Raw genomic sequence first — 11026 nt, forward strand, 5'->3', positions numbered from 1 at the left:
TCTTTTCTTTATAAAAATCCTGTTAAGAAATCAATCGTTATATTATATGGCCTTAATCCTCTTAAAGAAAATCTGAGGAATAAATTTGCATGTGCTACCAAAAAAACTTTTGCTTAATTCATTATTCATCCCTGAATTTTTTTCTTAATGTCTTTTACTAGATTATGTATTTGTTCAGTTTTTCAAAACTTCATTCTAAAGATAAGGATTTGTTTTGGTCGTTGACAGTAAAGGGGGAGAGAAGGGGAAAAAAGAAATTTTGAAATAGTCTCAATTGTTTCCATTTTGATTTAATTACTTGATCTTTAAGTGATCATTTCTCTTTCAGTCTGAAGTTGACAAGCAGCACCATAGACCCTGGTCTGAGTATCAAGCAATTGGGTGGTTTGTATATAAATTTTAATGCAGACAAACTACAATCAAACAAGAAAACCCTAACACAGATCAAGGAGAAAAAGAAAAATGAGGTAAGTTACATAGAACTAGCCAATTACTTCTAGAAATGATTAGTCCTTGATAAGAGACCAATTTTCCTACAGTGAAATCATATCAAGCCTGCTGTGCTCCTTTTTTTCTTCTTTCCAGAATAATCGTCACTCTTTTTTATGAAGTCCTAGCTGCAAAGGATGACTCTCTTGCACCCACCAGTTATGTCCCAGGGGGAGTTGTATTTTCTTCTCTTTTCTTGCTATACTTTTAGTTCTTAACTGTTCTGGACTGTGATGAGAATCTGAAGGCTGTGAGTGCCTGCCTCCCTCACTAGGAAAAGACTTAAAATTGTACATTTAATTTCAGAAGAAAATTATAGGGTAGGTAATCTCATCCAAATCCTCAGCTTTAGCCGTCCCCTTGCATAGCTTCACATTTGTATTTTCTAGCCTTGTGCATCTTCAGGTCTTTCTTCAAGACTTTAAATCCAGGTGCCTGTAGTCTGTTCTTTACATGTGCTCAGGCACTTGACCTCACTAATTGCCCTACTTCTCTATTCTCTGCCTGAACCAGCTCCTTCTTTTGTATTCTCTATCATGGTTAATGATGCCAAAATCTTTCCATTTTGCAATCAAAAATCCTAGGCTACAAGGCTTCTTACATACTTTCTACTCTGTTTCCTCCTTTCACCCCACTGTCACTGGCTCATGCAGGCCTTTGGACTACCGCAATAGCCTTCTTACTCATTGTTCTTCAAGCTATTCTCCATACTCTTGCTAGATTTCCTAAAAACATAAATCTGAGCATTATACTCTGTTGAAGTCTTTCAGTGGTTCCTCAGAGCTTTTAATGTGCCTTTATTCCTCCAACTCTATTCACTTGCTGCGTTCTTGCCATCGAAGACTGCTAGTTACCTAACATACCTTGATCTTTCCCAGGCTAATACAGAGGTAGATCACTGTCTTTGAGAAACATTCTTTGATCCTAGTGCTTCCCCTAACCTCCTTTGTGCTTCTGCAACATCCAGTATTGATCGGATCCATTATTAATCGTTATATGATTGTTATTTTATTGTCTTTTATATTTATATTCCTAAAACAGGATTTCTCAACCTCAGCAATATTTGCATTTTGGAATGGATAATTCTTTGTTGTGGGAGAGTGTCTGCGCATTATAGGATGTTTAGCAGCAGACTTGGCCTCTACCCACTAGATGCGAATAGCATCCACACCCCACACCATATGCACACACATTCACAAACACCAAAAATGTCGTCAGACATTGCCAATTGCACCCAATGGAGAACCACTGTCTTAAACCCTAGTATGGTACTTGATACACAACAACTTCTTAATAATTTGTTAAATGGCTTGCTCTCTTTTCTGAGTGATAGGAATGTCTAGACTGCTACTGTACTACCCAGAAACTTCTAAGCCTAAACCTGAATTGGGTATGTCTGAATTGATAATTGATAATGTCAAATGTTATTGACCAAATTAATATATGCGTATTTCCTATGAACTAATTTGAGGACAAAGGAGTAGTCTTTTTTAGTTCTTGGCACTGGGGGAAATTACTAATTACCCTAAGGCTTCTTTTAGTCACATAAATGGTATTTATTATAATATTTAATCATCCTAGGCAAAAAGACAAAAAAATGCAGAAGTAATTTAGGAAAGATTAACAGATTTGACTGACTACACAAAATTTTAAAACTTAAGCAGTTAAAAACACCTTAAAGACAAGTAAAGGACTACATTCATATCACTAAGATACAAAGTACATTTCTACAAATTAATAACACAATCCTAATTTAAAATGAAAAAAAAAACCACAAACAAAACAAAAACAAAAAACTACAGGCATTCCCACAGAAGAGGACTTGATGTGTAAAGATGATCAACAGCAAATGAAAATAGCCAAGAGACACCACTGACAACATACAAGAAGATAACACTCAGTGTTGGTGACAAAATAAAGATAAGGGCCCTGATTAACTGTTGGTAGGAGTTTATACTATTTGAATGCAAGCAATTTAGCATGACCTGTAAAATTTTTAAATAACACATTTTGGAATTTGTTTTACAAAAGTAATCACAAGTGTGCAGAGGTGGTATTTATAATGATTAATGGGAATATGTTTAATAGAAACTGTTAAAACTAAATGTCAGAAGGAAACCTGTGGTGTGTATCAGCTATTAAGAAAATTGTTGATCTGTGTATAAATTGACATTTAAAGATCATCGGAGATACACTGAGTTGGAAAAAGCAGATTTGTCTAGATAGGATGATCTCATTAGTATAACATAAAAAGTATATGTTGTTGAATCAAAATCTGTATCATGTACTTAATAGTCTAGCCTGTCTCCTCAGATTACAAGCTGTTTTACCACCATCAGAAGAACTTACTAAAAACCTGTCAGGTTTTCTTCAGGGATTTCAAGAGCCATTGTGGCATTGTTCCCATTGTCTTTATTTTCCAGTTGTTTGGTGCAGGTGGCTGGTTGCACACCAATAAGTACAAGTGGACACAATGTAACTCCAATGTGTGCAAATTCAGATTAGTAAAAAAAAGTTGAACTGATCGATTTCATAGATTTCCTAAAAAAATCCTTCAATTTGCTTTCTAAAACATTTTTATAACAATAAAAGCATAATATGCTAATTAACTGGACATCCTTCTGGATGAAGCCGGGGCTGCAAGGGAAGTCTGGATCCCAGGTGCCTGCCAGTGGTCTGAGGGAAACCTGGGTCCTGAGTTCCAGAGGGAAGCCAGTGCCGGCAGCCAGGGGAAGGAAGGCCTACTCTTGCACAAATTTCGTGCATTGGGCCTCTAGTTGTAATATATTTTACAAATTTAAAGACAGGTACAACTTTGCAGTAGTATGTGCATAAAGAAGGTTAATATAGCCCAGCCAGTGTGGCTCAATGGTTGAGCATTGACCTATGCACCAGGAGGTCACCGGTTTAGTTTCCTGGTCAGGGCATATGGTTATGTTGCAGGCTCTATCCCCAGTGGGGGGTTGTGCAAGAGGCAGCTGATCGATGTTGATATTTCTCTCCCTTCGATGTTTGTATCTCTCTCCCCCCTTCCTCTCTCTCTAAAATCAATAAAAACATTGTTTTTAAAAGGTGAATATATTTGGAGTAGTCTTCAGTCTTTTTTTTTTTTTATTAAATCTTTATTGTTTAGATTATTACAGTTCTTCCTCTTTTTTCCCCCCACAGCTCCCCTCCACCCAGTTCCCACCCTACCCTATGCCCTTACCCTCCCCCTCCCCCACTGTCCTCATCCATAGATGTATGATTTTTGTCCAGTCTCTTCCCACACCCCCCACACCCCTTTCCCCCCCGGAAATAGTCAGTCCACTCCCTTTCTATGCCCCTGATTCTATTATATTCACCAGTTTATTCTGTTCATCAGATTATTTATTCACTTGATTTTTAGATTCACTTGTTGATAGATGCGTATTTGTTGTTCATAATTTGTATCTTTACCTTTTTCTTCTTCCTCTTCTTAAAGGATACCTTTCAGCATTTCATATAATATTGGTTTGGTGGTGATGAACTCCTTTAGCTTTTCCTTATCTGTGAAGCTCTTTATCTGACCTTCAATTCTGAATGATAGCTTTGCTGGATAAAGTAGTCTTGGTTGTAGGTTCTTGGTATTCATCACTTTGAATATTTCTTGCCATTCCCTTCTGGCCTGCAAAGTTTCTGTTGAGAAATCAGCTGACAGTCGTATGGGTACTCCCTTGTAGGTAACTGACTGTCTTTCTTTTGCTGCTTTTAAGATTCTCTCTTTGTCTTTTGCTCTTGGCATTTTAATTATGATGTGTCTTGGTGTGGTCCTCTTTGGATTCCTTTTGTTTGGGGTTCTCTGCGCTTCCTGGACTTGTAAGTCTATTTCTTTCATCAGGTAGGGGAAGTTTTCTGTCATGATTTCTTCAAATAGGTTTTCAATATCTTGCTCTCATCTTCTGGCACCCCTATAATTCGGATGTTGGTACGCTTGAAGCTGTCCCAGAGGCTCCTTACACTATCTTCGTATTTTCGGATTCTTTTTTCGTTTTGCTTTTCTGGTTGGGTGTTTTTTGCTTCTTCGCATTTCAAATCTTTGACTTGATTCTTGCGCTCCTCTGGTCTGCTGTTGGGAGTCTGTATAATATTCTTTATTTCAGTCCGTGTATGCTTAATTTCTAGTTGGTCCTTTATCACAACATCGAGGGTCTCATTAGATTTCTTGAGGATCTCACTACATTTATCGGCAGTCTCACCAGTCTTTTCGAGGGTCTTACTAAATTTATCGGCGGCTTCTAGACATTTCTTGAAAGACCTTAAAAGTGTGGTTTTGAACTCTATATCCAGCAGTTTGCTTTCCTCCATTTCTGTCATTTGTGTCCTGTTTCTTTGTCTCCGCATTTTTTATGCTTTCTTGGTGCACCCCCCTAGTGGTCTTTGTGCACAGTCTTGTTGTAGTTAAGCCTTGATTGTTGTAGGTAACACGCTGGCGGGGGTGGGGATTTGACCTCCAGGCCAACTGGCTGTGAGAATCTAGTCTTCAGTCTTGAGAGATGTTTCCATAATAAGGCAAAAAATGATGAAAAAGTAATATGACATTTTGAAGTTTTAAAACAAATTTAATGTTTTTATAGATTATGCAGAAAGCCATCATTACTCCTGATTTTGAAAAAAACTACTGTGTTCCACCTTATCGTGAATCAAAACATCAGCTTCAAAAACAACGCAGAGTAAGTACAGTGGCTCATTATTTAGAATGTTTAGATATATTCAGCTCATATATGACACTAGAGGCCCGGTGCATGAAAATTCATGCACTGGAGGTGGGGCGTCCCTCAGCCTGGCCTGCCCCCTCTCACAGTCCAGAAGCCCTCAGGGGCGGGAGACGACCTGGCGATAAGGTGAAGGCAACGCTCGATCACACCCCAAGCATCGGTCAGCCCTGGTTACCTGAGGCCTGGGCGACTGGACAGCTGACATCCGAGGCTTACCTGTGCCTCAGGCTGGCCATGGGCTTCTGGGGGGCTCAGGGGACTGGGGGTCTCTGGAGGCAGGCATGCGGAGCGGCTGGGCCCATTTGGGGGCGGGCCTGACCTTGCTGCGCGCCTGCTGCCCCAGTGGGGCTGAGGGGACTGGGTGCCGCCATCTTGTGGCTGTGGGCGCTGCCATCTTTGAGGGTGTGGCAGTTAATTATCATATTCCCTCCTTATTGGCTGTGGGCGCCGTCATCTTTGAGGGCAGGGTAGTCAATTAGCATATTCCCTCTATATTAGATAGGATGATTATACAACTAAAATTTTTTTTTTTTGGAAGAATATTGTTACAGATACCTAAGGGCTTATATTATAAAATGTGGTTCCATAAACATATTTTATATGGATTTTCACAAAGTGAAAGTGCACTGAGTGGTGCACATAGATATAACTTTTTTCCTTAAAAACTGACAATTACCATGTAAGATCACTATTCCTCTTGGCTTATGGGTACCATTCACTAAAGGCCAAGAACTATTTGTCTGTTGCAGGCTATTGTAGGGAACTTAATGTGGACAGCTAAAAATCTAGTTTATTTAGTCTACCAAATGAACTGGTTTCTTTAGTAAAATACGGAGCGGGGTGTTGCTTCTATCTGACATTTCAACTGATAAGCTTAAAGAAGTTATCAAGAGAGTTTGGAGGAAATTTAAGGAAGGTGCTCCAATAATGTCACTAATATGAAACACCTAGGCACATGGTAGATACTAGATAATATTGGTTGTATGAATGGAACAAAAAATTAAATCACTTGCTAGGAGTTTTTAAAAGAATAATTTTTTTAATATGTTTTTTAAATTGATTTTAGAGAGAGATAATATATCAATCAATTGCCTCACATATGCACCCTGACCAGGACTGGACCTAAAACCTGGGTATGTGCCCTGACCAGGAATTGAATTGGCAACCTTTTGGTGCAGGGGATGAGATGCTTAACCAACTTAGCCACACTGGCCGGGGCTAATTTGTTGATTTTATTTTTTTAATATATTTTTATTGATTTCAGAGAGGAAGGGAGAGAGAGAGATAGAAACATCAATGATGAGAGAGAATCATTGATGGGCTGCCTCCTGCATGCCCCGCACTGGGAATCAAGCCCGAAACCCTGGCATGTGCCCTGACTGGGAATCGGAACTGTGACCTCCTGGTTCATAGTTCAACTCTCAACCACTGAGTCACGCTGGCCAGGTTATTTTTATTTTTTAAGAAGTAATACAAATTTCTGGACTGTTGGAGTGAGTGACTTTGAGATACCTGAGTGGCTGAATAAAAGTGTTAATGTTTACATATAAACTTCAGAAGCAAAAATGTTTTTATACATTATCTCTTATGTAGACTATTTTAGACAATAGAAATTAAAGCTGTGGGTTTTTCTCCCAGTAAGTCAGCAAAATTTAAAGGAGCCCTCATTTTTGACATCGGTAATGCTTTACCTAATTTACCAGAGAGATTACTTTTTGTAGTTTCATTCCTTTTATGCAAGATAAATCTGGAGACTAATACATTCTGTAAAGTAACACCTTATTTGTTTTAATTAATGAAATTTTCTGTATGTACAATTTGGGGGGAAATAAGGTATAGTTTATACACTTTATTAAAGTTAGAATGTTGTTTATTTTTGAAATCTGAATTTCAGAAAGAGCGACAAAAAACAGCAGGCGATGGCTGGTTTGGTATGAAAGCTCCAGAATTAACAGATGAACTAAAAAATGATCTCAAAGCACTGAAGATGAGAGCTGGCATGGACCCAAAAAGGTTTTATAAGAAAAACGATAGGGATGGTTTCCCTAAGTACTTCCAGGTATGAAGCAAACAGAGTAACGGTGGTGACGTTCTGTGGATTTTAGCTTTGAAAGCATTAAAGTGTGACCTTTCTGTTCACTCTTAAGATAGATGAATATTTGCAATGCACATCTGCTCAGGCCATATAATAATGGCCAGAACGCAATTCAGACAGCCACCAGCTTGTAATGGCTTTCCATAGAGAGAAACAGTGTTGCAGATGGTAACTAGGTTCCTACATCAGCTCTCTAAAAGTTGTGGAACCTAAAGGTGGGTGTTCTATCCATGAATACTACTAGCCTATGAGCAAGAATTCTTACAGAATGGAGGGGGAAGGAGGGAATCATTTGTACCAACTCTTCTTTTCAAGGTAGAGGGATATCCCCAGGCAAATAGAAAATAAGTTAAAAATTGGTTTTCAAAGTATTTTCAGATGAAAGTCCAATGGAGTCATCCTCTGGAGCTCTCAAATTCATTTTGTTCTTGACTACCTTTCATGTCACTCATCTGGATTATTAATTAGAATAGTCTGCCCTCCCTTCTAGTACATCCTCCATATTGTAGCCAGTTATTCTAAAAAAGGGGCAGTCTGTTCAGTGATAGCACAGATATCACTTAATGATACCTTCAGTGATTCTTTGTGACCTTGATAGGTCCCTTCACAATCTGCACCCAAACCAGTTCACCAGTCCTCACTTTGTCACATAGCCCTCTTATGTGCGAACACACACAACTACTCAGTCTTCTTGAAATATGCAGACTGTTTTGGCATTTGACTTTGCCTGTGCTTGACTCTGCCATGTTTGCTTTTGAAATTTTACCCATATAAAACCAAGCTAAAATGTCATCCTTTGTGAAACCTTTATCTCTCTTAGACACAATTGGTCACTCAGTTTTTAGAGCATTGTAATCTTTTGTTCAGCATAATACTGTGTTATGCTTTAATTTTGTAGTTACCTGTCTGTGAATCTTCCTTCTAAGACTGGGCTACTCACTGCCAGGGACCATATGATCTTTATCTTTGTTTCCCTATACCTAGGACAGTGCCTGGCACATAGTAGACACTCGGTAAAATTTACTTGTTTGAATCTATGAACTAATGCAGAATGGTCAATAAGAAGGTTCTAAGCTGGCAGCATTTATGATAATCTAGGACAGTGGTTCTCAACCTTCCTAATGCCGCGACCCTTTAATGCAGTTCCTCATGTTGTGGTGACCCCCAATTTCATTGTTACAAATTGAACATAATTAAAGCATAGTGATTCATCACAAAAACAATATGTAATTATGTATGTGTTTTCCGATGGTCTTAGGCGACCCCTGTGAAAGGGTCGTTTGACCCCCAAAGGGGTCATGACCCACAGGTTGAGAACCGCTGATCTAGGAGATCAAATAGGTGGGAAGTAGAATTTCTGTGTTGATTTCATTAATTTGGGAAGCTAAAACAAAAGTTTATATTACCTGTCCCACTTTTTTTCTCTAATTACACTGTTCATCAAGAATTTACTGTACTGTCTAGCACTAAATTATATAAGGAATTTTGGGTTTATTATAAACTAATGAAGAAATGTCATTAGGACCTAATGGAGATTGAATAGGTGATTTATTTTTGCTCTTAAAAATTAACTTTAATGTTGGTGTAATGTATGCTTATGCTTTTCATTTCTTTAAATACATTTTGTAAGAGCTACTCTGAAATAAGAAAGCAACATTGCATTCAGGTGTCACATGACTTATTTTATCAATTGCTCATAGATTGGAACCATTGTTGACAATCCAGCTGACTTCTACCATTCACGAATTCCCAAGAAACAAAGGAAGAAAACTATTGTGGAAGAATTGCTGGCTGATTCTGAGTTTAGAAGGTAAAGAAATTTATGTTTCGCTTTATAATATGTATGCTTTCCTTTACAATATGCATAAACTTAAAATTTCAGATATTTTTAAATGCTTTATTTTAGCATGCCTTCTCAACAGTAGCACTACTTACATTTTGGATGGGATAATTCTTTATTAGGAGGGACTTTCATGTGCATTGTATCAGCCTCCTTGGCCTCTTCCCACTATATGCCAGTAGCAATACCCCATTCATAACAATAAAAATGTCGTCAGACATTTCCAAATGTCCCCTGCAAGGCATAAGCATTCCCAGTTTAGAACTGCTTAGGGAGAGATAAGAATATTTGACTGGCTAGAGATGAATGAGCCTGCTAAGAAGACTAGAAAGAATAGCCAAGGGGCCATTAAGAAAACCCAGGAGGGCACAATGACATAGAAGTCAAGGAAAGAGAATGTTTTAAGCAAGTATAAGCCAGAGGGAGTGATTAACAGAAATGCTGCTGAAAGATAAGAACTAAAAACTTTCTTTGGATTTAGTTACAGTAACTGGCAGGGGCTTTAGGGGAGTGATAGGGAAGAAAACTGGAGAGTGAGTTGAAAGTGAAGAAATGGCATAGTCATTGTGGCTTAATGGTTGAGTGTTGAACAAGAGGTCACTGTTCGATTTCGGGTCAGGGCACATGCCCAGGTTTTAGGCTTGATCCCCAGTAAGTGGCGTGCAGGAGGCAGCCGATCAATGATTCTCTCTCATCATTGATGTTTCTATCTCTCTCTCCCTCTCCCTTCCTCTCTGAAATAAATAAGAAAAAAAATATTTTTTAATAAAAAGAAAGACATTTAAGACATCTCAACAATTTAAAAAAAGAAAATGAAGAAATGGACACAACTCTTTGAAGTTCTGTTGTGAAGAGGAAGAGAGAGGCAGGGCTAGTAGATGTGGACTTAAGAGGATTTTTTAAAGATGGGAACAATTTGAATATGTTTAAAGCTCCTTGAAGCAGCTATGTATATATTATAGGAGATTTAAAAGCATATCTGCTAAAGTCCCAGATTGGTTTAATAGCAAAAGTGAAAATATTTATCAAGGGTTCTAAAAATAATATAGATTGTGGGTATGGAAAATGTTATGGAAGCTATTTAATGAGTCTGGGTAATGGTAAAAATTTGGAAATAAGCACTGTCAACATTGCTGTGATTTCTGAGATTGCCATCTTCAAGATTACAAAATACAGCTCAATTTTATCCACAACATGTGGGTAACACTTAGGTATTAGAACACTAAAGAATAATTTATATATATAAATAGCCAGGGTCCGTAACATCCAAAACGACCGAAGTCTCGACCAAACACCGGAAGTCAGGCATGCTGGGTTGCCATGGCACCTCAGCTGAGGCTACCCAGCACTGACTGCCGAGGGGGCTGCGATCAGGCCCAGACAGAGGCTGGGAGAGAAAAGCAGGGTCTGATCGCAGCCCCTGTAGCAGTCAGTGCTCGGTCAGCGTGGTGGAAGTCACTTCTGCAGTCAGAATGTTCAGAATGAGCCTCACCAAAATGTGTCTCAGTGGTATGTAGATTTTTGAGCTAAGGGCAATTTTAGCTTCAGGCTCAAGTGAAAATTCTGCCCCTCCCTTTACCTAAAAAAAATTGAATTAGAGGCCTTGCCCATAATAACACTTATCATAATAAAAGGCTAATATGCAAATAGACCGAACAGCAGAACGACCGGTCGCTATGACACGCACTGATCACCAGGGGACAGATGCTCAGTGCAGGAGCTGTCCCCTGGTGGTCAGTGTGCTCCCACAGGGGGAGCGCCGCTCAGCCAGAAGCCAGGCTCATGGCTGGCTAGCACAGCAGTGGTGGTGGGAGCCTCTCCTCCCTCTGCGGCAGCACTAAGGATGTCCTACTGATGGCTTAGGAA

At 39.0% G+C, this 11026-nt stretch overlaps 1 protein-coding gene across 1 annotated transcript in view; it reads left to right on the top strand.

Annotated features, from left to right (window-relative positions):
• Nucleotides 1–297: 297 nt before the first annotated feature.
• Nucleotides 298–11026, top strand: part of LOC102434705 (deoxynucleotidyltransferase terminal-interacting protein 2-like) — a 14777-nt gene continuing 4048 nt past the window's right edge. The window contains exons 1-4 of the mRNA XM_006108347.3: nucleotides 298–467; nucleotides 5085–5180; nucleotides 7120–7284; nucleotides 9021–9130. Coding sequence (XP_006108409.1) covers nucleotides 5088–5180; nucleotides 7120–7284; nucleotides 9021–9130 — 368 coding nt within the window. The 5' untranslated portion in view covers nucleotides 298–467; nucleotides 5085–5087. The remainder of the gene's footprint in view (nucleotides 468–5084; nucleotides 5181–7119; nucleotides 7285–9020; nucleotides 9131–11026) is intronic.

The sequence above is a fragment of the Myotis lucifugus genome, unplaced genomic scaffold, assembly GCF_000147115.1.
Source record: "Myotis lucifugus unplaced genomic scaffold, Myoluc2.0 scaffold_2134, whole genome shotgun sequence".
Lineage (NCBI taxonomy): Eukaryota > Metazoa > Chordata > Mammalia > Chiroptera > Vespertilionidae > Myotis > Myotis lucifugus.